Source organism: Taeniopygia guttata, chromosome 2, assembly GCF_048771995.1.
Source record: "Taeniopygia guttata chromosome 2, bTaeGut7.mat, whole genome shotgun sequence".
NCBI classification, from domain to species: Eukaryota; Metazoa; Chordata; class Aves; order Passeriformes; family Estrildidae; genus Taeniopygia; species Taeniopygia guttata.
Window position 1 is genome coordinate 129337201 of NC_133026.1, and position 26300 is coordinate 129363500.

Sequence of the window (26300 nt, forward strand, 5' to 3'; positions counted from 1 at the left end):
GTAACCCAGTGTGTTTGTGGGACAACCTGTATGACCACTTCAGTAAAAGCAGGAGTCTCTGTCACATAAAGCCTGGCATTGGGGCAGGGGTGAAAGTGTCACCTTTTTGGTATCAAAGGGGTGAACAGGCAGTGATAGTCGTGTTTTATATACCATGTCAGACAGACCTCTGCAGCAGCCTGTGCACAACAGAATTAAGGAAGGTGGAAATGCTAAGCATTAATCCACTCTGAAAGCCATCTCTTGCATAAGAGGGATGGCCTGGGCCTGCTCACATCCAGCTAAGACAGCAGTTTAATCCAGGTGTGACCCTGTCACAAGCGACACTGAGCCTCTGGGAGATACCTGTCTTTAGCTCTGGCCTCACTCCAACCTGAATCCTGCACCTGGGTCAGAGTGCCTATGTCTCCTCTTGGTCTTCCTCTCTTTAAATGGAAACACCTTCAGTTTTCTTGAGCAGGGAGGTCAGCTGCTGATCTGCATAGTTTTTCTGCATAGTTTTTCTGCATAGTTTTTCTGCATAGTGTATGTGAAGCTCCCTAGAGCAAGGGACAGCAAAATTTGTTAACACAGATGTATTGTTAAAAGAAGTAAGCCTTTGAATCCCCAGCACCACAATCTTAATCCCACAGTTGTTACATCAAGCAGCAAGTCTGAGAAAGATGTTGAGTTTGATGCTGTTTCTTGGGATGGCTTTCCAAGCTGGGAGCAGCCAGACCCCATTGGTGTCATGGGACCACAGCTGCATCCTGTGCTTTCTCTGAGCACCTCTCTTCTGAGGTGCTGAGGTTTCAAAGAGTAGGAGGATGAGGGCTGTGATGGGTTACTCTGTTTTGTTTTGGCAAGTCCTTAGAGTACTTATTGCAATGGTGCATTCAGAGGGGAAGTAAAATGCCAAATAGCTGCCATAACTGGATGTTTCACGGTACTTTCTGTGCTTTGCTTGGAAAATACAAGCCTGAGACTTGACGTGTGCCAGGATCACTGTGAATGCAGACTGAATCTGTGTTTAATTCCTCTTTAGTGTTGGGGTATAAATAAGAAGTATGTGTCCTGGAAATTTTTCCATCTACTTGCAGAGAAGCGGTAATGGAAGCTCAGCATTGAAATTGATTGATTACTCACAGATTATAGAGCAGAAATTGCAGACAGTTTTACTGTTTAAACACTGCTTGGTATTAAACCACTTTTATAGCAGATTGGAAATGCAGATGTCCATTTAATCTGTTTGGCTTCTTCAGTGCTGCATAATGTTGTGAATGACAGCCTTCTCCAACAAAATGGAACCTTCAGCTGTGGGATTCAGTGGAGGAGGATTGAAAGTCAGGGAGAAGCTTGCTCCTTTTAGCAACTCTTTCAGTGACATGGACTTTATAGGGCTGATTATAAATAGATAATGGGATATCTCAAGATATATAGGATACTATATATCTTGTTTATACATCAATAGTGGGTATTAAGTTAATTTCTTAAGAAATTGTAAGATAGAGTAGTGTTGTGAAGTATTCTAAATTATACCTTTATTTATTTTTTATTATATCTTTATTTTTCATTATACCTTCTAAATTATACCTTTATCTCATGTATTGATTTTAAAAGAGAACAGACAGAAAAAGCAGTACTGTTTCACTCCTCCCTCTGTGTGCGGTCTGTATGTACTGAGGTTTTGTGGTCAGATCTTTAAGTGCTACTTTTATTCTTTTTTTCAGCAAGTGCCAAAGGATTGCTTTTGGCTGTTTCCAACCCAAGTGCTTTCCATTCTGTGTTACCTCTGAAATGTGGCAGTAATGAACACAGAGGGGGGAACAACACAGCCCTCTCCCATCCTCACAAAATGGGGTTTCAAAAAAGCAAGTCCCGGTGGCTGGCCCTTGTTGGGCTTGTGTTGGAGCTGCCACAAAGCAAGTGGGGACAAATTAGTGTCCAGTGGGCATGTGCCTGAAGATAGCTTGCTGGAAATCTCTCCACAGCTTTCTGATGACAAAATGAGTTTTTTTTCTCTCTGAATGCAAATGTTGTGCCACTTCAAACTGGCCCTGCTGGGAAAGTAATGAAGAAAATGCTACTGAAATTTTGTGTAAAAGCAGGCTGCAGCTTGCCTGAAGGGACACCTTTGGCTCCTGGCGCCATTTGCTGCCTGCCTGGATCTGGTGGCTGCTGAGATGGTGCATGAGAGGAGCAGTAGCATTACTGTGACATGGCCAGTAGCTGTTGGTACTGTGGGCAGGGGTCAGCTGGGATGGACCTTTTCCTCTCCTTTCTGCCCTGTGGCCTGCAGTAGAAAAGGGAGTAACCTCCAAAGCGGATTTTGATAATATTAGACCTGCAGAGCATGGCTTGGTCTTTCTTTCTTTTTAAAATTGTAAACCACCTCATGAAGGTCATGGTGTTTCGGGAGAAAATAAAGAGCAAGTTCTGCCTTTCTGGGAGGCATTGAGGCTTCTGACACGGACCTCACTCCAGAAGGTGAGACCTGAGGCACTATGCTGCTGCTTTGTGCTGTGTTTTATGTCACTTTTTTGGTGATGTTCTTCATAACCATTCATTTTCCCCCTTCAAACTAACTTGAAAAGAATGAAATGGAGGCTTGTTAAGCCTTTCAGTTGCACACATCTGAGCTGTAAGCCTCAGTAGTAATCGGCTCTCCCAGCCTATTAGAGGCTTCCCAGGGGATTGTGCGTGGGCCTGTGTGTGTGCACATGTAATTAGTGAGGAAGGACAGTCCCTGTCAGGAGCTGGGCTGGGGCTTCTGTCTCCAGAGTGGGCTGTGCTCTGTCAGGCTGTGAGGTGAGCAGTTTCAGCACAGCAAACTCCAGAGGTGTCAGCATATCTTGATAAGACAATTTTTTCTGCAAGTGAAGTGCAGCTCTGTATTTCACTGGACAAGTATCATTACTTTATGTGGGATGTGTCCAGTACAGACTCATGTTTCTTAAATGAAATGAGTTGATGACTCTCCTTTATCAAATAACAGTAGCTATTATTTTCCTCTGCCTAGTGGGCCTTGTTTATCATGTCTTTATGAAGTTGAATGAGCTGACATGACCTTAATTTTCAGCAGAAATTATCTTCACCTTCTCAGTTCTCAGGTGCTGCTTGGTCATCATCTGCCCTTCTTCAGTTGTTGTCCCTGAGAAAGGCATAGGAAAGTGTTTTTCTGATCTTTTCTGTCTTGTGAAAGCGAATAATCAAATGCTGCCTTCCATGATGTAACATGTGGCAATTGCCTACTTACGTTTTTCTTCCTCAACTTGCCATAGAAAGATGCTTCCGTTTGTATTGTTTGAAGAATTGTATTTATCAATCACTTCTTTGCTCATGCATGTTTATGAGGAAACCTGATTTACACACTTCATGCCCTGCCCTTTGAAGACAAGTTTATTCTTGATCACTCCTGTATGTTTTCTACTAAAATAACATTATATGAGCATTCTATACTTCTAGCTGTATAGATGCTTCTGTTTAAAGGTTGCTTCATGTTGCATTGCTGTCACTTGAAATGCAGTTCTTGACCTCTGTTTTCTTAGATGTACATATGCAAGTTTGTGTTAGAAATGTTGCAAAGCTATTCTGCATTACCTTGGAGTGGTCTGAATGTCTTGCTGTATGGTCTCCCTAAGCAGAGTTTTTACACCTTCCCTCTTTGTCCTTGGATTTTTTTTTAAGCTCATAGAATCCAGGGAGGTGAGCAGGTTTGTGCAAGGTCAGGTCTGTTAAGCAGCTGACATCCATAACACTTAGACTGATGAAACTCCTTTTTCTTTGTTCCGCTTCTAAGTGCTGAGTGACCTTTTTCCTGTAGCAAATAGAAACAGGAACTAAGAAGCTTTCTAATGCCATCAGTATAGCTACCTTTTTTATTGCTTATAGGGAAAAATGTGTGATTTGAATTAAAGTTTTGTTATTAATCTTGGGATACCCTTTCAAAGTGCAATTGCTTTAGACATATCTGCAATGAAACTGAAGGTAGTTTGTCCATTTGATTGACAGCTATGTGGAGCAGATTATGTGCTGTGTTTTTGAAGCAGAACTGTTGGAAATAAAGTGCAGATAATTGGAACACATCTGCACTTTATCTAGAATAACACAGGATCAACAGGTTACTTACTCATTTTGTCTTCTACTTTTGCCAACCTTTAACCATATTAAGTAGCAGAAAGATACCAGTGCTGAATTAGTTACTACCATCGGACATTGGTTAAAAGCTGTTTTTATGGTACTTGCAAGCATTACAGAATTTATAACTTAAAATTTTAACATCCATTCTTTCCACTCACTCCACAAAGTACAGTTTTAACAAGGAAATAGGAAAGTTGATGTAATACCCAGAAATAAAATACTGCTAGCAAAGACTTTGTGATTAAAGTTTAAATTTCTTTCTTTGACCCTTCTCCCTGGGCAGCTTCCACTGTGTATCTTGGTCCTCAGCTGAGAGTCTAGTCATCAAGTGTGATACAGGGCATCAAATCTAAATATCCTCTGTGCCTGTATGGGCTGTCAGTTTAGTAGATTTTATGATGTGCCCTCAGATTAAAACAATTTCGGTCCTAGTAGTTCTGATGACACCGAGGGATAGTGTGGGTGGGTCACTGGGCACACAAGATTTCAAGATACAAAGCTTCAGAGTAAAAGTACAAGCAAGAGCTGCTCCCTCAAAGAGGATCGCCTTGTAAATATTTTTGTCAATAGAAAAGTAGAAGCAGCATGGATGTGACTGCTCAACTGTGGCTGTTGGTGAGTTACATCCAAGGAAGACTGCTGTGCTAGCTCTGGCCTTCTCTGTTGATACCTCCAGGCATGAGCCTGCAGAAGACCGTGAGATTGCTTTTTGATGTATGCTGATATGTATCAGGTTGAGATTTGCTTTTCCTACCATGCTGAAGACATCTGATCCTCAGGCTGGAAGCCTTTATCTGATCAGGGATTTAAGAATTGAGCAGAGTGTTCAGGGTTTGAGTTCCAAGTATGAGAAATTTACCTGTCTTTATTGTTCTCTTCCTCATCTCCCAAGCCAGGTGAAGTATTTTCTTACTCAGTAGGTAAATACACTTGCCAGGTTCTGTTTCTCCACTGTATATATATATATATATATATATATATATATATATATATATGTATGTATGTATGTATGTATATATGTACGAACAAGTCTAAAGAAAGTGTGCAAGTTAGAGAGCATGGTCCCAAAAGCACATGGATTCAGTCTGTCTTGTCTGTTGTGCATTCACATTGCCCCCTTTAGGATGTGGCTCAGGTGTATGGAAGAACTCTTGGCAGCAGGGCAGTGATCTGTAGGGTATTAGAAGCATAACAGGAAAGGAGAGGAAAAAAAGAAATAAAAAGAGAATTTGACAGATCTCATTCTGGTTTCTGCTTAGTTGTTCCCTGTTTTGTGCTGTATTGTAAGCAGTGCTTTAGCAATTGTACAGACAAAGCCTAACAAAGAGACTTGCTTGCTGGCAGAAAGTTGCTTAAAATAACTTACTGAGGATAAAGAGGCTGCCCAGGTCAATAATGCTGTGAAATCCTCGATATGTACCAGCTCCCGGAGGTTTTGTAGGCCTATAGATTTTTAAAAGCTCTAGACAGTTGATAAGGCAGTGAAGATTGTAGAGTGGTGCTAACCTTGTATTGATGGTGCTGGGACAGATATATGAAGATTTGAGATTTGGCTATAGAAATACAGAAATCTTTGTTCCCTCCAGCAGAACTCTGATTTAAAGTATGAATGCTGGAAAGAAAGATAGAATTCTTCTTTGTTAGAAGATACTTAATACCGTTAAAGAGTCTTTGTTGTATTTTACTCTTCAGTCAGATCTGTGACTGTTAAAAATGCTGTCAAACAACTTACTTGGCTTACTTTCCATTGAATCAAGGGAAGTAGATTTGTCAAGTACAGTGTAATTTATCCTTACCTTCATTACAAATGTATTAATTCTTTTGGTGCTCATTTTATATAGCATTATTTTTTAAACATCAGCTGAAGGTAATCGATACGAAGCTTATTTCAGTTCTATTAAAAGTAGTTCCTATGAGAACTGGAGAGATTGTTGTCAATAAAACTTCAATTAAATCAACATCTTTCTTGACCATACTTTAAACCAAAAAAATTATGTGCTGTTTGAAAATAGTCCCTTATATAATTCCAGTTGAAACTGTAGTTTGGAGAAATTCTATCTTTAGAGTTTTTTAATCCATGTTCTGCCATGTGCACAAATCATAGGGAGGCAGTAGTACAAAGGAAAGAAACAGGAAAGAGAACCTATGTAGGAAATCCAGTGTCAGCCCTTCCACTGCATGTGAAGTAGACCTTTTATTTTAGTGTACCTTTTACAGTGCAGTTTCAGCCTGATGCTCTCCATGTCCATATACATTTGTGGGGATTTTTAAGAGCAGACACATTTGCTTGTTCTTCTCAGGAATAAGCATGCTTGTTAATTGTTGCAGTGTGGAAGTGCAGTATGGAGGCTCCCAGCAGACTGCCTCACCGAGGCTCTGCCTTGGTTTGTCTCGTTGTGCAGTTGATACAGGGCAACCGTATGGGGAGAAATTCCTACAGTTAAAATTCTCTTGTAGTGGTTCTGCTCAGTATATCCATCTAGTTTCTGAACACAGCTCTGGTCTGTGTATGTCTTCAGAAGAACTTGTCCCCATGGTTCCCTTGTCCAGTCTGATGCTGGGCAGGAAAGTCAAAGACAGAGGGAGGGTAGGAGAGAAAATCCTTTCTTCTTGCCTCAGCCCCAGCTGGCTAGGAATTTGTCAGGCATTGCTGGCAGGATGGTGTGTCCCCCCCAGCACAACCTGTCTGCTGTCTTTGGCTGGGGAGGCAGGTGGGCTTGTGTTGGTGCTGTACCGGTTCCTTCTCACTGGTGATGGAAGGAGGGGAGTCGTGCCTGAAGGGCACCATACCAGACAGAAGACTGCTTCTGAAGCCACATAGCTTGTACAAACTAACCCATCCCTGATTTCACTCAACTGCGTTTATAGTGGAAGTTACTAGAATGGTGTTTTATCCCATGTGAAGTAAACTCATTTCTTATCTTTGTACGTATCAAAGAGGATAAGAAAACCAAGCCTTTGTAGCAAAAATTCAGTTAAGTAAGATGGGATCAGAGTGCTGAATCCAACAACCAGTGAGATGAGTTGACAACTGGAAATAACAATAAAATCATCTTTGTTGTGTTTCTGTTTGGGGATGTGGAATACAAAGTGGTATCTCACACGAATGTATCTGGTATCTCAATGCTGTCTCTGTTTGCTGTTAGTGTCTGAGAAGCCTATACCAGTGGAAAGAGTAGCACTGATACCATTTATCCATCTGGCAGCAGAGACTGTGGCCTAATTTAACCAAGTTTTTAATTTACCAGTGCTTTTGGCCTATGACAAGCTCTACCTCTGTGCTTCCAGCCACCGCCGAACAAACTGGAAGTAGTTACCTAAATAAAAAAAGTGATTCTTCTCCTGGACTGGAGAAAGAAGTCAGCATATCCAGCACATTCTGGATAATACAAAATTCACATTACTCTGCAGTTCAGTTTGCATTTTGCATCATTATACAGTACCACTTTTGAGTTGAGTGTCTTCTCTACTAGCACCCAAAGTAATATAAATATGATGATTTGGGTGTTTTTGTGTATTTGTTTAAAGAGTGATTAATTGTTCTTGTGTTGAGTGCTCAGTCTACTGAAGCTGGTTCACTACAGTGAACCTGAGAGACCTGGTACAAAGGTGTTCCATTTAAGAATACTTACAGCTTATTTGAGCTCTAGTTTCCTTCAGTAAGAATCTGGCAAGCCTGGGATATAAATGTGCTACCATCAGTATTCCTCTCCGTTCTAGAGAATCCAAGATTTCTCTTAATTTAGTGGAGTTTATCTTCTGAAATAGGTTGCATGTGTTTGGAGGAGGGAGGAAAGTTCTTGCAGTTGCTACAACTGCACACAATTTTAGAAAGATCAAGCAAATTGTAGATCTCCTAGTTGTCATATTTCTGCTTGTGGGCAGCTTTGGTGGTATGTCACCAGCAGTGCTGGTGGCTGCAGGTGACAAACAGGAGTGTCCACTGAGGTAGTCACAGACCTTGTTGTTCAATGAGTAAGGCCCTGTTGAAAAACAGTTTATGCATTACAGAACTGGAAATGCTCACTCCTTGAACTGTGAAGTCTGATTCCTCCTCATCTCTGACAAACTGTTGCTGTGCATAACATTTGCTAGCAGTATTTATTGCTGATTAATGTAACCATAATAGTATAGTTTTATATGTAACTTTCCTATTTATGCAGAAGGAATGTAACTGATTGAGACAGTTTATTGCTAATTCTTGCTATCAATGACAAAGACATCTTAATTTAAGTGGTTACATGTTAGTTACTCTCAGTTCCTCACATGGGGTATTTTGCTGAAATCCGTGGACTGGAAAAGAATCAATATGGGGCTTCTGAAACCTGGTGGAGGTTTGCAGTGCTCCTGCTACGATTGATTACAGCTGCTTTTGTAAAGCTTTAAAAAGAACAATCTGTATTAAAAACATTATTCTTTGGTATGAACTAGAACAACTCCAAATAGGTTTCCATGGGGTCTGCCCTGCAATTTGACCACTTCAAGGGATTGCAGTAATCACCAGTGGGCCAGGGCAGTGAGGCAGAGGAAAGGCTATTAGGTGGGGAGTTGTTGGCATGCATGCCAAAGAGGTTACCCTGGCAGCTTTAATCATTCATCCACACTCTCAGGAGGAGGGAAGAAAATATCAGTGTTAGTTCTTCTGATTGATTAGCAAAAAGGATCAGTAAAGCATGAAAGGAGAGAGGAGGTGTGCATGGAAGAGCCAGTATGCATTAGACTTAAAAGCACTGACTGGGGCAGGTGCTTGCAGTTACAACCTCTACACCAAAAGCTACCTGCTTCTCCTGTTACTGTCAGGCTTGTGACTGGTGAGTCAAAGAAAGGCTGACCTCTTCATTCAGCATTTTCAAAGGAGTGCATTTAGCTTCTCAGTCATAGCTGTGTCTTAAATTTAACCTGTCTGCACAGGGGCTGACATGTCCTTAAAAAACTGATTAGCATTTTGAGCTGTGACAACAATTTGCATGGTGATTTTGATCCTATTTTTAGGGAAAGCAATGGATGCTTCTTGGAAAATGTGCAGGAAATTGCTGTGCTAATTGAGATTAATCAATCTGTGATGCACATTGCTGGCTTCTGATGCTGTTTTGCCTGTATATTGCCCTTCAATATTTCAGTCTGGAGTAGCACTTCGGAAGCTGATCCAGCTGTAGCCCTTTTAAAATAGTTTCTCTGTTGTATTGTGCCTACATCAGAGGCAGACTTGAAGAATAAGCTGTTCTTTGCACCTATTGATGGTATGGCATGAAAGCTTGGTAGGGCTTTGAATCTTGTAATTTGGGGATACCCAGAGAAACTTTGATACTAAACTTCTACATGGGAATCTGAATTCATGTGTACTTTGATTGACTGTTACGCAATCTTGAGGTTTTCAAGGTGAAGGAGACAACTGCAGTGTTCATTTCCGGGTTTCACATACAAGAAAAAACCATATGGCTTGGAGTTACAGAACATCAAGCTGGGGGGTTCACATAAACAGCACAGCAGTACTGTTTGGCTCAGTTGACACCAGATTTGGTGAGCCCCTCTCTAACTTCTAAGTAACCATTTTGAAGTTGGAGTCAGTTTTATGTGGTCATGGAATTAGGAAGGTCTCTTGGCCCTAACCTGTAGCCTGTGTTGTGTAGAACTGCTCTTCTGTGTACTGTAGTGGTGGCAAAGATTCACAGAGATAAAGGTTGGTTTTTGCAGAAAGTTATTATAACTGAATGAAGTTACAGGTAGCTTTCCCAGGGTAGGTGATGAATATATCTTAGGAGTGGTGTAACTAAGGTCTCATTCAGCTAGCAGTCCTTTAATACTAGTCATGAGCATGAGCCTAATTTAATATAGCCTAGGCAGGCTGTAGGGCAATTGATGTGTAGACCGTGGAGGAAGTTTGATCCATTCTTCATCACAGATCATGCTGTTGGTACTCAAGTAAGGACAGGAAACTCTGCCTTGTCTTGCTGTTATTCTTGCTCATCTTCCTCCTGCATCTTCATACAGCAACCTCTGTCCCACCATGGGCAAAACAGTTTCTGGGTAAGCACTAAAGTTTGGTGTTGTTGTGCATCTAGCAGATAAATGATACACAGCTGGAAGTCAGACACTGTGAAAATAAATGGAAAGAGAGGCTTTTCCCACTGGAATTCATCACAAACAGTCCAGAACTCTAGAGGACATTTGTCTTTTTCCTCAAGATAGGACAAGCTTCAGCTCCAAAGCTGTAAGCAGACCAAAGACCCACTTCACAGATCTGTGAGTCTTTATAATGGAATAAAAAACCATTTGAAGTTAAACAAGATTTCCTGTTACCATTTGAAGTTCTGTTACCATACAGTGTACCATACGGCATGTAATTGCACATTAGGGAATATTTCTAAAGACACAGATGACTTAGAAAACAGGCACTTGAGTTTCTGTGGCTTTATGAAGAGTGTGAACTTAAACCTATCAACTGCAGCACTGTAATTTCTTCAGTGTATGGCTGTAAGTGAACAGTAGCTGACGTGGTGGTGGCTTGTTTGTGTCTCCTTGGATGTGGTGTGGTTTTTTTCAGTGTGAGCCATGACATAGACTGCTGAAATTCCTGACACCAGCAAGAGTTGTTTTATTAATGCCATCCCTGTCAAATGCGCCTCTGTTTTGGTAATTAGTCTGGCATAACAGATTGTGTGCATTCTTAAAGCCAGCATATTTAGACTCTTGGCTCTGACAAGAGGCAATCTCTGTAAATCAGCTCTTCTGGTCGACTTCTCTATTGTTGAACACTAGCAGTAGTAGAAGCAGTTTGCAGTGCTTGTGTTTATTTTGGGCTTTCTGCCTTTCCTCAACAGCCACGAACGGTCAAACCCTTTCTTTATCTGTCGTGAGAGATTGGAGGCCTAAAGCTATAGTTTTGTGCAGGATCAGGAAGTTACAAGGTACAAGGAGCGTGAATAATCTTTCTGGCGGGTGCTCCAGCCGTAGTAGTGGATCTGCTCTGCTCCGTACAGGATGACAGTGCCACTGCGGGCACCAACACCATCGCTAGAGGCAAACACTGCACCAGTTGGGGCACCCATACAAAGCCAGTTTGCTCTTCCACTCCTACCTGAGGAAGGACAGCAAATGTCCTCTAAGATTTTAAAAATACCTGTGGAAACAAGCTCTCCAGAATGAGTCAGGGCAGTCAAGGCTTGTTATTTAATTGGCCAAAGGCAGCAGTGGAGGAGGGGCTGACTTTTGCAAATCAGGCAGTTCCCGTTGCAAGGTTTCATGCTGGGCATGCAGATAGGCACAAGGATTGTCAAGAGTTTAAAGCCATTTCGATGTAAAATTAGGGCATGGTAACTGTCAGAATTATTTGGGGGAAATGAGAATACAGATATTGTCTTCTGTATAAAATCCTTGCTCTCAAACCTGGAAAATTCAATCTGGGGCCTGTTGTTACGGAAAGGCTATTTTGGCTGTGATCACAGTGACACAGACTGTGGTGCAGGGCAGCTCTCCTGCACCCAGTACCTGCTGCACTAATATCAGCATTGTGCTGATGTTCCTCCAAGGAAAAAATTGGGAGTCCTTAGAGTATTGTGCTTAAAGGATGTCACCAATTCTTAGCATCTTATGTCCCAGAAAATCCCACAGCCATAGGTACCAGCACTTCCACTTAAGACTCCACCGTGGTTGGCATGGTGCAAACCCTGAGGCGGGGTTTGCTGGGAAGACTTTGTCCTGTGAGTCCTTAAAGTGGGCAATGTCACCTTGGAAGGAAATAATGGGGACTACTTCTCTCCTTTTCTACTGTAGCCAGCTATAGGGCATATCAGTGAAATTTTGGAAAGGCAGACATCTGTATGAAGACACTTAGTGGTAAACGTACCTTTTAACATAAAATGCTCCATCAAAATTACATCTTTGTAGTGGATACATATGGGCAGCATAGGAAATTGCAGACTGAAGGAGCCAGGAGAGTCTCATCTCCGAGAACCAGAGAAGTGGAAAGTGGATGCTCTTCTGGTTGGCATGTTTCTCTGGGAAAACATGATGTTTTGAGGTGGAAATCTGATTTTGAAGTTTTGTAATTTTTTTTTTTTTTTTTTAAATCATGCCTCTCATTCCTGGACAAGGTTAACAAACTCTTAATGGGACAGTTTCACCTTTCCTAGTGTGATGAAGGAAAGCAAAGAACTGGCAAACAACGATAGGAAGTCACCTGTCAGCTTCAAGGTCAGCAGTGCTGAGGTCTGTTAGGACTAAATCCTGTTGCGTGGCAGATGATAGTTCCTTTTGCAGGAAGCCTAGAGGGAAATACAGCTTCTTCACACAACTGCCTTTTCTCCAGCCTTCAGTGGGAACCTCTGCAATGACTCTCAGGCTTTAGATGAATGAATTCACATAGTTAGCTTTCCGAACATGTAGTGTATGTGGAGAGTACAGCACTTCAGTGAACTCAGACCCACCAGCTGAGCATGCTTTTGTACAAGTGTATATGAAACTGCACTGTGTGTTAATAGAAGAGAAAATCTGTTTTCTTTCTCCTTCTTACATGGAAGAACTCTGCCTAATCAACAGCTGTAATGCTTGCAAGTTTTCAGAGACTTCTGGCTTAGATATTTGTAATACAATATCACTCATAAAATATTAGTCTCTGGTTCTCTGCATACTAGGTCAGTTACATCGAAAAGAATTCCATCTGGGGAAAAAGTGAGGCAAAGTATCATTAGTAACACAGCTGCAAACCTCAAATTCTCTGTCCCATGTATATACCCAAAGCCAGAGAACAAAAATTTGAGTTCATCTGTAAATAATGAAGTGTTGCCTTCCACGTGTCAGCTACTCATTGCTCCAGTGTCTGAATTTCAACAGCCACGACAGCCATTACTCCTTCATTGCTGCTCATACCAGCTTTCCTGGCTTCATCCACATGGCATAAAGTCTTTAATGTTTTACTCCTAAACCACCCCCATGGAATGGGAGGACTGACAGTAATAGCAGCGCTGGAAAAGGGATTGGCTATAACAAGACACTTTGTCTTTTTTTCAAATGAAATATGCTCTCCATTCCAAGCCTCCATTGTTGCTGATTGTTTTCAATTTTTTGTCATTGTAATTTTAATGAGTGATTTTTTGTCTTTTATGAGATGATGAGACAGGAAAAAGAGGCTTTTTGCTTTGTTTCCTCTCTCAGTGTCAAAATTAGGGGTTTGGAATTTGTTTGGTTTTTTTTTTTTTTGTTTGTTTGTTTTTGTTTTTTTTTAATGTCCTGGATGATCCCAGTTTATTAAATTAAGAATTACTGTAAATGTAAAATATAGTAAAATAAAGACAGTGAGATTTCAAATTCAACATATTATTGGTATGGAAATATCTTTTATCTAGTTCTTAATGGGTGCTAATCTACACTGCTTCCATGAGATTTAGATTTATGCCAACATAGTCAATAACCAGGCAGGAGTCAGTGATCATTGGCATGTAGCATGTGAAGTATTTAGGTCACAGGATTTCGCAGCATTATATTCTTGGAATAAAAATGTAAGTGGGATAACAATGATAGAGGAGAATGCAATCTCTGTCAAAAGGTAACGAGCAGTTTTGTGGCTTCAGGGCCAGATTAAAGGGTTGATAACAGAGACATCCTTGCCTGGTGTTCCTGCCGTTTTAATAGGTCTGAAAATAAGGCTGTTACATAAAAGTGACATGAGCGCTCTCATTTCAATTGTTAGCGACAGGAAATAGTCACTGAAATATTTGGTCTTCCTAATACCTAAAAATAGTTTTGTGAAACTAGAATTTGCTAACTTTTTTTAATTTTTCCTCCTAAATATATTGAAATGCTGGTACAGACCTTTCTGTGTCCAAGCCTACTTACAACAGATTTGTTTTTCCAACTTGTTTTTTGTGAACATCCTGGAAGTAGTCCATGGACCCCCATGGATTCCCAGCTGACAAGTGAGAAAACATTTCTAGAGCAAACACTAAATCAAGTTTATTTTAACATAGCTTAATGTAGTATTGTAAAGCGTGGCTTCAGTGCTTCGTACTGACTTAAACACCATAAAGTATTCTTTTATTTTCATTATTTTTCTCTGATTTTTCTAAGCTTAATCTTTGCAGAATTCTTTTTAATGGTTGTGGGGTTTTTTGTTAACTGTTGGGCTTTTCTTTTTATTCTGAGCCTTAAGGCAGTTTTAATTCCAAGTGGTCCAAGGCATCTATGCGTTTCTGAGCAACTGGGATAAAAGGTGCAAGCTGTGGGTGTAGAGGGGGTGCTTCTACCCCGAGTCTAGCTAGCTTGCAAAGACAGTGCAGTGAATGCATTTATCTGTGCAGGTGCTTGGAGATTTTTAAGCTAGAATATGCTTCCTTTGCCTTTGATTTGAGAGGATGCTTGTGTCCTGCCTGAGTTCCACCAGACAAGAATAATATATACTGAAGCAGGCTGAGCTGGGGCGAGGGGCTCTGGTCAGAGAGGCTGCAAAGCCAGGTGGAGCTTGATGGCTGATCTGAATGCATTTGCAATTCACTGTACCATGTATTTCTCCCTATAGTAAATACTGTGCTGGTTCTATAAGACTGTGGGCAATAGTTTGCTCATTCAGATGGAGTTGTGCCATCCACAGTACTAGATATTAAATAATGTTTCACATTGTATTCTTTGCATCCTCAGAATAAAATACAACAGATGCTCAAATTCCTGCTGAGAGCTGCCCAGGCTTCTCTTGCGTTTCTGTTCCTGTGTGTTCAGCTGGTTTAAATCCTGAGAACATCTCGGCATAGTGAGAAATGAAAGTTTTTGGCAGCTGAAGAGACATAATTCATTGAAAGAAAGGGAGTGAATGTGATGGTGGGGGGGCCTGGCTGACCAGGCACTTGCAGCTTGGGCTGGGTTGGGTTAGCTGCTCATCTGTCTTACAGAAACTGAGTTGTTACAAGAACTGTCAAAAGTCATTTCTGTCTTTTCTGGGTTCTGTGAGGCTGGAAAGAGCAAGAAAGCAGAGTGGTTGTTTTGAGTGGGGAAGGAGAAGTGGGTGTTTGTTTTTTCAGTCCTCCTGATGCAGTTTGCTTCTGATACAGACAGAAGTTGGAAACGGCCTAGGGAATAAATTTATTAATAAGTTCATTTTTTTACTGAACACTAAAAATTCTGGGCATGGCTATGTGATGCTTCTGTTCTCATGAAGACTAATTTTCATTCCCTTCCTTTTGCAAACTTAGGCTGTTTCTCACCTCTAAGCAAAAGCAACTTCCGTTGTTGGGAAATTCCTGCATGTAGATTGTAATTTTTTTCCCCCAGCTTAGCACTGGATAACATTCACTGCCTCTGGTACCTTTTGAATTTTGTATGCCTTTTCTATACTCACAGCCAACCCCCTGCATGTCCTTTTAAAAGAGTTTTGTTTTTTTCCTGCCTGATATTGAGGAGTGGTGTGTTTTGTATCATGATTGTGTCTGAAAGAAAAATAGGATGAAGTGGCTTGGTCCATTGTGGCAGCTGGATCAAGAGCAGGATATTTGTCCTGTGACAGGGAGTTGTTTTCCTATACGGAAGCAGTCTCAGCTGTGTCTTAATTACAATACCACCTATGCACTTACTGAGGTACTTAATGACTTCCCTTGGAGACATCTTTTAAAGGAATTAAGTTGTTTGATAGTGACCAGACATCATCTTGAATTTCTGCTTTGGACTGAAGACAGTTCCAGGCAGACCATGTGAACTTATAGCAGAAGAATCTGAGCAGGTCTTTGTAAGCTTTTTCCCCCCTATATATCCCCCACGTAAGAGAGGCCATAAGAGGAGAAGACTTTGACCAAGGATCGCATGGGTTTTCTTTTCCTCTGCAGAGGAGAACTACAGGGCTAATACTGCTTTAGTTCAGAGCTGTTCAAAGAAGTGTTAGGTACCCCCCATGCAAAGATCTTTTACTCTGAAATACACTAATAATCAGGATGACCTTTCTGCTTTTCATAGAGAAAAGCAGCTTTTCAGGATGGCCTTTCTGCTTTTCATCATCCAGTTTGTAGATCAAACTGAAGAGCAGTGTTTTGCTGTGAAAAAACTTTAGACAGGAATCTGTTGCCAGAAAAAAATGTGTAAAAAGAAATCACAAATGTCTTCAACAATAATTTTAGATCTCTGAGGAAAAAGTTACCTTGTAAAGTCAGATAGGAGTCTTTGCATACAGGAGTTATCCCATTCACAGTTTGGTACTCCTTTAGGAAAATTACAGTGAGTGTCGGGTGGAATAAAGGGGGCAATCAATGCCATGCAGTAATAAGTAAATTGGAAAACTCTGGGACTCACAGCAGCAGAATTGAGAATATGAGATACTGAGTAGATGAATTTTGGTGTAGCATTTTGTTATTTAGGGGTTTTTTACTTGAAATTCCATTTATAGCTATCATATTTTCTTCAAAATTCATGACAAACAGGCATTGACAGAAGTGCTGGTTAAAGTAATAGGAGTAATAGTGGCAGGTACCTTCTCAGCCATCCAAGATAGCCGGCTCTCCCAAGAAAGTTTATTCTCTATTAATAAAGGGCAAGCTGAGGTGGAGGAAGACAATTCTTAAGTCTTTCTAAGCTTGAATTGTCAATTTAAAAGGTGACTGATACCTTGTTCTATTTTGAGCTAATTTTAAAAGAATCTCTCTTTAGTGAGGAAAATACCTGCAGATGTCGAAATGTGATGATAGTCACAAGAAACCAGAATTTTAGCCTGTTGAAGATGCAGTTAAATTTTAGGAGAGATGTGTTCATTTAGGAATTGGTGTATGGTGCTGTTTGATCTGGCTGGAAATGTCATAATCCTTAATCAATAGCACTGTCTTGGAGACATTTGTAGTTATTCATTCTAACTACTACTGGAGCGTTTAGTGAGGATTGGCTTGATTAAACTCTGAGATAGTTTTTGATACATGCTTTTGCTCCTTCTCATCTGAGATCAAATGAACAGACTTCATATGACAGTCTATAGATTTGTATATTTGAGATCCTGAAAGAGGGCTTTAGTCCTGGGATTTGCTTCTTGTTAGAGAAGCTCTGCAGAGTATATTTGCAAATCCTATTTATTCATTCATGCATTTAATGAGATGAGTTGTGGTTTTCATTGTGCAGCCTTGGATTTTTTTTTTTTTTTTTTGCACTGCTGTAATTTTTTACAAGTTTCTTTAACAACTTAGATGAATGCGTGGCATAAACTGAAAATACAAACTTCAGTTTGCCACCATCAACTTGGAAAATAGAACGAAGACGAAGAGACTGCTGTGCTGGAGAACTGGTATCTTTTTAACTATTCCTTCTTATCTGTTTTCCAGAGAGCAGATTTGACCTCTGATAAAGATTTATACCTTGACAACAGCTCTGTTGAAGAAGCATCAGGCGTCTATCCAATTGATGATGATGATTATTCTTCTGGGTCAGGTTCAGGTGAGACAATATGTCACAAATTGATTTTTAAAAGTTTAAGAAGTAATGTAATTATTTTGAGGGAAATCTGTGCAGTTTTGCTTTATAAGCTGGAGATGATACTTCCAGTGAATATTGTGGGGGCTTTGCTATTTAGAGAGCACTGGGCACCCCTGTGGGCTGGGTTTTAAGTATTAACTTCCCACTCTTTTCTCTTATTCCTTAGTTGCATTGTTTCATTGCTTTATTTTTCTCTCCTGGCTCTGTTCGTTCCCTCTGATTTCTGTGTAGATCTCCCTGGAGTTTAGAAATAAGGATTAGAGAAGGCTTAGTTCTCCCATGACATTACACTAATTTAGCACTCTGTAAGAAAACATAGCAGCAACGTTCTTGTTTTCTCTTCTATGCAGTCAGGTTCACGTAAACATGGTGTCCATTCCTCTTTTGTTGTTCTTTTACATTTAGAAATCTAGATACTGCAAAAACTGAGTTTCCTCTGAGGAAATTACATCCATATAACGAATAAAGAAATTCTTAAATACAACATACTGAGTTCTCAGATTTAAAGACTCATTAGAGACACGTAGCTAGCTCAATTTTTTTAAAAAAAGTGTCAGTGAAGCCTCCTTAATAATTTCTCTTAGAAAGTCTCTTTGAAGAGTATCTTCTAGACTTGCTTGGAGACTCCAAATGTTAAAAGCTAAATGTAGGATTTTACGGTAGTTCTGGAGAAGACATTTCATTATTGTTGTATTTGCTGAGCTGTTGTGGAAATCCCATTTATTTTCCCAGTGTGCTACCTACATGTTTGTTATTCTACTTTTTTTTTAACTATGTCTTGATGCTTATATATAATTTGTGTACTTTCTAAGGATGAGCCCTTCTTCTGGTACCTTGTCTGTGTTACCTGTAAGGCACACGTGAGATTTTTCAGATGGATTTTTTTATTTTCTGCAGACATCTAATTGTGTTGCCAGGCAAATCCAGGCCCATCATCATTCACACCTGGGTGATGTCCTGTGTTTTGGGAGTCCTCTGTTGGGGTAATTTGACATCCCAGGGTGATCAGAGGCTTAATTGGACCTCCTTGATGTAGACCTGTTTGAGGAGAAATGTAATATTTCATTTGAAAGAAATATATTAGTGAATCAATGATTTCATTCAGTTCCCAGGACTGTCTGAGGGCTATTCTGATCTCCAGAAAAATGGGCTTTCGGTCAGCATCCCATTCTGTCATGTCTTCAGATGCTGGTGACTTTGTAAGCTTCAGAAAAGGAAATAGGTTGACAATAAATAGTTGTATGAAGAATGGTCTAGTGTAGTTTTTTTCCAGCCCTCTGTGGTGTGAGGCTGTTTCTAATATGGAAGATTCAAAATTCAGACCTGCTTTTGAAGTCAAAAAGACTACACTAGAACTGGCTTCAGATCTTACTAACCCAGGATTCAACAAAGGAAGTGTGGGATCCTGCACCTGGGGAGGAATAACTCCAAGTACCAGCACAGACTGGGGGTTGACCCAGCTCTGCAGAGAAGGACCAAGGAGTTTTGGGGGGTGACAAGCTGGCCATGAACCAGTAGTGTCCCTGTGGTCAGGAGTGTCAATGATATCCTGGGTACATCAGGAAAAGTGTGGCCAGCAGGTCGAGGGAGGTGATCCTGCCCCTCTGCTCGGCCCTAGTGAAGCCACATCTGGAGAGCTGTGTCCAGTTCTGGACTCCTCAGTACAAGGAAGACAAGGAGCTACTGGAGAGGGTCAGCGGAGGGGCACAAAGATGATGAAGGGTCTGGAGCATCTGAGGAGACTGGGGCGTCTGGGCCTGAGAAGGGATCTCACCAACTATAGGTGCTGATGAGATCCCTTTTCATACCTCAAAGGCAGGTGCCAAGAGGATGGTGCCAGACTCCTGTCCTGTCCCAGTGACAGGACAAGGAGCAATGGCCATAAACTAGAACACCTCAACAGGAGGAAGAACTTCTTGACACTGAAGGAAGCAGAGCTCTGGCACAGGCTGCCCAGAGAGGTTGTAGAGTGTCCCTCCTTGGAGACATTCAAATCCCACATGGACACATTCCTTTGTAATTTGCTATAGATTACCCTGCCCTGGGAGAGGGGTTGGACTGGACGATCTCCAGAGATCCTTTCCAAGCCTAAGAGTTTTGTGATTCTGTATTAAAAGTGAAGTCAAAAAGACAGAAACTACCTCTAGACTTCACCAACAGTAACACCTTGTCTTTCGTCTTTCTTTTTCTGTGTTCAGCCTTGAGCCATGGGTGGAAGATAGAGTGCACTTCTGCTTTCTCTGTTTCCTTCCTACAAGAAAACAGGGAATGAGTCCTTGTAGACTGAGACAAGCTGGATGCCCCTGCAAAGAGCTCATGTGACAGTATACCCAGATCTAATATTTTTGAACCCAGCAGAAAGTCTTTAGTTCAGGAAAGCAAAGTAGCATCCTTTCCACCCACTCCAGCTATACTTACTGCTCTCTGTTTTCTGTAGAAAGTGTCCTGCAGATGTACCATTGATCAGTGTTTCTCATATTATGGTCATATAGGTCTTCTACTTGATACTCAGTGATGTGATGTAATGTTTCTAGCAGGAAGAGTCTTCCCACTCAAGAGTGGTTTTCTTGCTATGTAGCAAGCATAGTCCAAGCAAACAGATCTAAGATGACAACATTGCTGACTCCTTTCTTTGCTGTGAAAATTGTTAGCTGCCACCAGGCCTATGGAGATAAACAGGAATTGTCAGTACCACCATTAATGCCCTTGCAGGTCTTCAAACAGCATTAACATGGATAAATGTCATTGTAGGCATGACACATTTCAAACTAGAAATTGGCTGAGGGCTTTTTGTAAGGGGTAGCAAAGGTGATGGTGTTCTGGTTTTTTTTTTTTCCCTTTCCCTTCTATAGCCTCTTTTTTTTTTTTTTTCTTTTGGTGTACATTCAGCTACTGTTGTGCATTTGCCCATGTGTTGAATCTGAATCCATGGGTCAGCAATGTCCAGAGAAGCCATGCCTGCCTTCTGATTGTCCTATATCAACGGTAGAATATCCATAGTGATTTAATTAGTTTATTGTTTCCTTCTTGTAGTCTCCATTTCTGAGGAGATGCTTCAGTGTATCATCACTCTTTTTAGCATTGGTGTTTTATGTAACATAATAATAAAAAATAGAAATAGTTTTCCAGCCTATATACAACTTGAAATGCTTTTATAACTGTTGCTGTTTTTTTCATCTGGCATAAAAGATTTTAATAGAGCTTTGGTCTTGGAGATAAATGAAAGTAGCTGCTAAGCATCATGACTACCCATTACATGAAGGAATGATACCATCTCTGTCAGCTTTATCTACAAGTTCTTTGAAAAACTTTGTCTTGTTCTTGTGTCTCCTCTAAAATTACTCATGGTAATATATATCAGAAAATCAAGTAAACTTTTTGTTCCCCTTCTTCTCTTCCCCAACTTTCTCAGTCAATAGCTGCTTGAGTTGAGAACACTGGCTCAGGATGAACTGTGTGTATTCTGACATTGTGACTGGGGACTGTTCTGGGGGACGAATTGTGCTGGGGTTGGAGCTTTTTCAAGAAACACAAGAGTAGATCTGCTTTGGCTCTTGACCAAGAGGGAAGCTGACACTGCACTTCAAGGCCAGCAGACAGTTTGGAAGTCTGTGGCAGGAGGGTGTGGGGCTCAGGGACAGGGGTGATGTGGCTGGGGGTGGCTGGGGGACCTTGTGTCATGGCCATGGTGCTGGGGAAGCCGTGGGGCGCGGGCGCTCTCCCGGGTGCTGCCAGGAGCCAGCACGGCCCAGGGCTGACACTGGGTGCTCTATGGCAGCAGGCACCCCTCTCATGGTGTGCTTCCCCTGCCATGGTGCAGGCAGCACAGCACGGATTCATTTCCCATTTGCTACAGTCCCACTCATAAGTGCTTTTCAGATTGTCTTGGAGCAAGAACTTCTGTCCCCCTGCTAAACTAGCCCTAAGCATGCTTCATGAGACTGACTGCCAGGTTCTCCAGGTCTTCTGACATAGAAATCTAGTGTGATACTGTTTGAAAGTGTATTTTTGATGTGCTGGACAGAATTTTATACTTCAGTATAGTTAGGACTATTCCTTTTAATCTTCCAAACTTTGTTGGTTTCTTGGTTTTTTCTTCTTTGTGTGAGAGCTGTCAGAGATGTGACATCCTTGCACTGTCTCAATTTATTTCAGCTGCAGTTCCCTAGCAGGGCATAGAATTATGTTTACAGTGTCATCTCTGGGGGCCTAACACTATTTTGATTAAGGGTTGCTTTGGGGACTGTTCAGTGAATGGAGGTGAGATAAGTCAACTAAAAATATATAATTTTGGTGTATGTCACATTGGTGATAGAGATGAAAGGTGTGAAAGAGATGGTGGTTATGTGTATAACCACCTTATAACAAATTTTCTTGTGATAGTGGTATTCCCAAAGTGTGATGTGCAACAGCAGACAAGAAATTTGCCAAAAGATAGGGTGAAGTGATTGGATTTTTTTGATAGGAGGTGTTAATCACTGCCTACTTTGCAAGTCAGAGTGCTAACTACTGTGGGCTTTTTTCTACAAAAAATGCTACTATCTGTGCAGTAATCTAAGGTGGCACAATCTTGATTTCCTGACAAGTTTCCTCAAGCACTAAGAGTGTTAAAAAGTATTCACATTCCTGTCATCCAAGGGTGGCTAATAGATACATCACTGAGGGTTATATTAGGTATTTCCAATACTAAGCTTAATTTAGAGCTATTTTGACCACTCTGAAGACAGCAGTTGGACATCCTGAAGAAGTTACCGTGGATGAAAGATGGTGTGTGATGGCTGAGAGCTTTCAGTTCTACCACAGAGATGGCTGTGGGTTTAATTTCTGCAGGGTTTTTGTGGTGCCCTCAGTAAGAGGGACTTGTGGCAGTGAATAGCCAGTACCATAACCCAAGCTGACCAAATCCAGAAACCAGCTATAGAAACAGGAATATTTTCCAGAGGAAGAAGTAAGTTCTTATATTCCAACTGTTTCACAGTATTCCTCTTAACAACCTATTTGGAAGTCGCACTCAGGACACTGTAGGCTTCTTCTTTCCAATCTTATTTGGCTTTGGCGATGCTTTTTTGGTGCTTTTTAGGGAACAAGATGCTGTTGCTATGTTCTGGAGAGGACTAGTGAGTGGTTTTTTTTGGTCTCTCAGTCCTATTTACAGGTAATTCTGAAAATACTACTGTCAGTTCAGCAAGGGAAGTGTCTTTTCCTTGTTTAGATCTATTCCATGCCAAGCAGAGACCTGTTTAGAAAAAGCTAGTTAGAAAGCAGGAACCATGGGGGATGTGTCTTAGCCAGTACCCAAATCAGGCCTAAATGGTAGTTGCTTCAACTTTTTGGGGATTGTCAGAATTCCCCTGAGGCTGTGTGGAAGAAAAGCTGGGTACCTGTGGTGCAAATCTAGTGACTAGTCCAGGGATTAGATTAGTTGCCCGTTTTTTGAGAGAATGTGGATCTGCATCCTTCTTAGCCAAAGAGGTTCAGACTGTAATGCTCTCCATTATGTCTGGCAGACAAAACTATTGCCTGAAGCAAAGGTGGCATCTAAGGATTTGGAGGAACAGTTGTGATTAAATAGGACTTTTCGTTTCATAAAAAGAAAAAAATACATTTGTGTACATATGTTTTATCAGATCTCTAATCTGATAATCAATTTTAATTTCCTTGCCTGTGAAAGCTTTGTGTAATATGGAGGAACTTCAGAAGATAAAGTAGGTTGAGCTATCCAGTGAGCCATTATTTCCCAAAGAAAACTGTTGAATCAGAGCCAGAAAAATTTTCCTCCTGGATGCCTTTCCACACCTCTGTTTTGAAGCAGGATGTTGATTTTTTGATCTTTGAGTTGCGTTTCAGGAAAATACCTGATTCTTGTTGTGAGGTCTTCATTCTAGAAGTCGTGTTGTAATTTTGGTATCTCTGAAAGTTTTTTTTTTCAAGTACTATTCTGTGCCAGTATCTTTTTTAATGATTCTAAATTTTCTTTTCTACCATGCAGAGATTGTTTTAGTTGTTGTCTTGTTAATGCTCCTCTTTTAAATGCCAAATGTATGTAATTCTTGATCATGACTTCAAAACATTATTATTGTGCTCATATTTTCAGCTTGTCTTCTTTCTTTAAAAAAACAAATTAAAAAATCAGTTTGGAATGAGTGAGTCATACTATTCTGTTGTAGGAGCGTTTTATTTCTTAGGAACTATTCTTATGCACATTTGCTAGATTTATTACCCAAGGGTTACTTGGGTAACCGGTGCCTGTAACGAGCAGAACACATTGAGATTCCTAAGGAGTGGTCCAAGAATGGGTCAATTCTTTTTTCCTCTTTCAGGCCTTGCTAATAATTTAGTCTCTTTCCTGTGTCTTCTTCCTTTCATTATCACTAAAGGATATTTATTAGACATGTCCATTACCTTATTCTAAAGGAGCCTTCATACTTCAGCAGGGCTTTGAACGTGGAGGAAATTAAATTTAAGGTAATCTTTAGGGAGTTTTTTGTCCTCTTACTCAGTTCAAAAGAAAAGGGCTTCTGAATTATATGGAGTTTAAAGCCATGTGAATTCCTAGTGAGTGAAACATAAAGTAGTAGTAATCTTCCTGTAGACAGAAACTGCTTAGTTTTTAGAATTCAACAGATGTGCTGTGGAAGAGAAATTCTCTTGAAGCAGTATGGGACAGGCAAAAACTGTTCAGTTCACATGATTTAAGTAAGGATAAAGAAGTGTATTGATTTATTTATGATGTGTAATTAACTAGCAATCGTTGCACAATACTTTTAGGCTTAATATCAACAGTACAACAGACAACCACAATACTACCATTTATAAAATGGTAACATGCAAGTATAAATTTCTAAATCACTTTCTGTAACTGATGCAGTGTGTGCACACAGCCATGCATCTCACAGGCCATGGGTGTGTAAGCTCCCCTTATCTGAGTGTACAGGACCCTCTGTCCACACACCCTTGCTGTTGAAGACTTGGGTTACCCCCATATGAGCCTGGGGCCCCACCAACACCTCCTGCCACGGCCAGGAGGAGACTCTGCACCCCAGGGTGTGGGTTCTGGGGATGCCCCGTCCATGGTGGCTCTGGGGAAGCTGGAGGTAGCTGCTGAGGGTAACCACAGGGTAGGGGGTGGCACTGCCAAGCTCCAGCAGAGCCCCTGATGCTGTGGCACCTCATCAGAACCCATGGCACTGGGGTCTGCCCATGTCACACAGGCCTGATGGCTGCTGGTTTCACTCCAGACTTTCTGTCCCTATTGCAAGCATTAAAGTGTTTTCATACCTCTTTTCAGGAAGGGTTCTTCTGTTTGAAAAGTGTCATAGTAATTTCCTGGTTCCTACTTACAGCAGCTGATGCACTCCCTTCCTTTTTCATTAGATCCCTTGAGGCAAGTATCCCCTTGACAGTTTGTCTGCACTGTTTGCACACACATCTTTATCTTAGTAGGCATTGTCATCTAGGCCCCTTGGCTAGGGTGGGCTGTGCAACCATCTCTACCTTGGTGATGTCATAACAAAAAATGTAATTGGTCTGAAAGATTTCACAGGTCAATGAAGTGTTACATTTTGTCTCCAGGTGCTGAAGAAGATGAGGATAGTGCAGTGATAACAACATCCAGAACAGTTCCAAAGTTACCGACAACTAGTGATGCATCCAGGGCTGAGACCACCACAGTGAAAATGCAGACCAAGGTGCCTGCACAAACAAAGGTGCGTGGCTGGAGAGCAAGACCATTTAAAATGATTCCACTGGACATTCTTGATGGTTTGATGTTAAGTCTTCTATTTATATGGATTAAAAAGCACCCCTAAACTTTACTTACTGGTACAGCCTGCTAAATAACGCCAGAGCTGTTTGTTTTCATTCCTGCTAGAAAGCTTGTATGGCAACATCTGGATTTCACATGAAAGGAGAGGTGCAAAATAATGTATCATGATATCTTTGAGTCTGAGCTGTAGATTTTTTATATTTCTCAAAGAGTTTTACTCAAAAATACTTTGTGAAACTTTCCTTCTCAAAGGAGAATGCTGTATGGTTTGGCTGTAGTTTGAGCACTCTGCAGGTTCCGTTTAGTATTTTAGTATTTCCTTCTACCACCATAGATGATACTGTCTAAGTTACTCTTAGAGGTGTTCTGCATATAACATTATCTGATTTGTTAATTTTAGAGTTGTTATTTCTTTCAGAGGCTGTTATTCTGATACACACAGGCAATATTAAGGGGTGTTGGCTAAATGTACTTTAGGAGGTTTTAAACTTCTGGGCAGTGTTTTTCATTCTGACACGATGACAACAAACAGATCCAATTACAATGTCTAGACCAGCTTTCTGTGCTCTAAAAGCTTCCTGTGTGTTGTGTTGGTATTGTGCGGTATGTGCGTGGAGCCACAGCTACGTGACTGCCCACGGCAGGCAGTGACTGTGCCAACTTCTGGTCTGCCCTCTCTGTAAGCAGTGCTCAATTTTCTTTTTTTGTATCACAGTCACCTGAAGAAATTGATAAAGAGGAAAGGCCTGAGATAGATGCCAAGAAGAAGAGTGATGAGCCAGGGGATGACATCGACGTGTTCACTCAGAAGCATTCAGAAAACCTCTTCCAGAGAACAGAAGTTCTGGCAGGTGAGGCAGTGTTTGCCAAGGTCTATCTTACCAGAAATAAAACAGAAAACAGAGAGGATCCGAATCAAACAATACAAGCTCAGCATCTGAGTTTTCTTGTCAGATTCATACTGTTAAACACATTAGTACTAAGC

At 41.0% G+C, this 26300-nt stretch overlaps 1 protein-coding gene across 1 annotated transcript in view; it reads left to right on the forward strand.

Annotated features, from left to right (window-relative positions):
• The window catches only part of SDC2 (syndecan 2), a 59020-nt gene that overhangs the window by 30453 nt on the left and 2267 nt on the right, over positions 1–26300 (forward strand). Inside the window, exons 2-4 of the mRNA XM_030266454.4 lie at positions 17400–17511; positions 25123–25256; positions 26031–26166. Of these exons, the coding sequence (XP_030122314.1) occupies positions 17400–17511; positions 25123–25256; positions 26031–26166 (382 nt within the window). The remainder of the gene's footprint in view (positions 1–17399; positions 17512–25122; positions 25257–26030; positions 26167–26300) is intronic.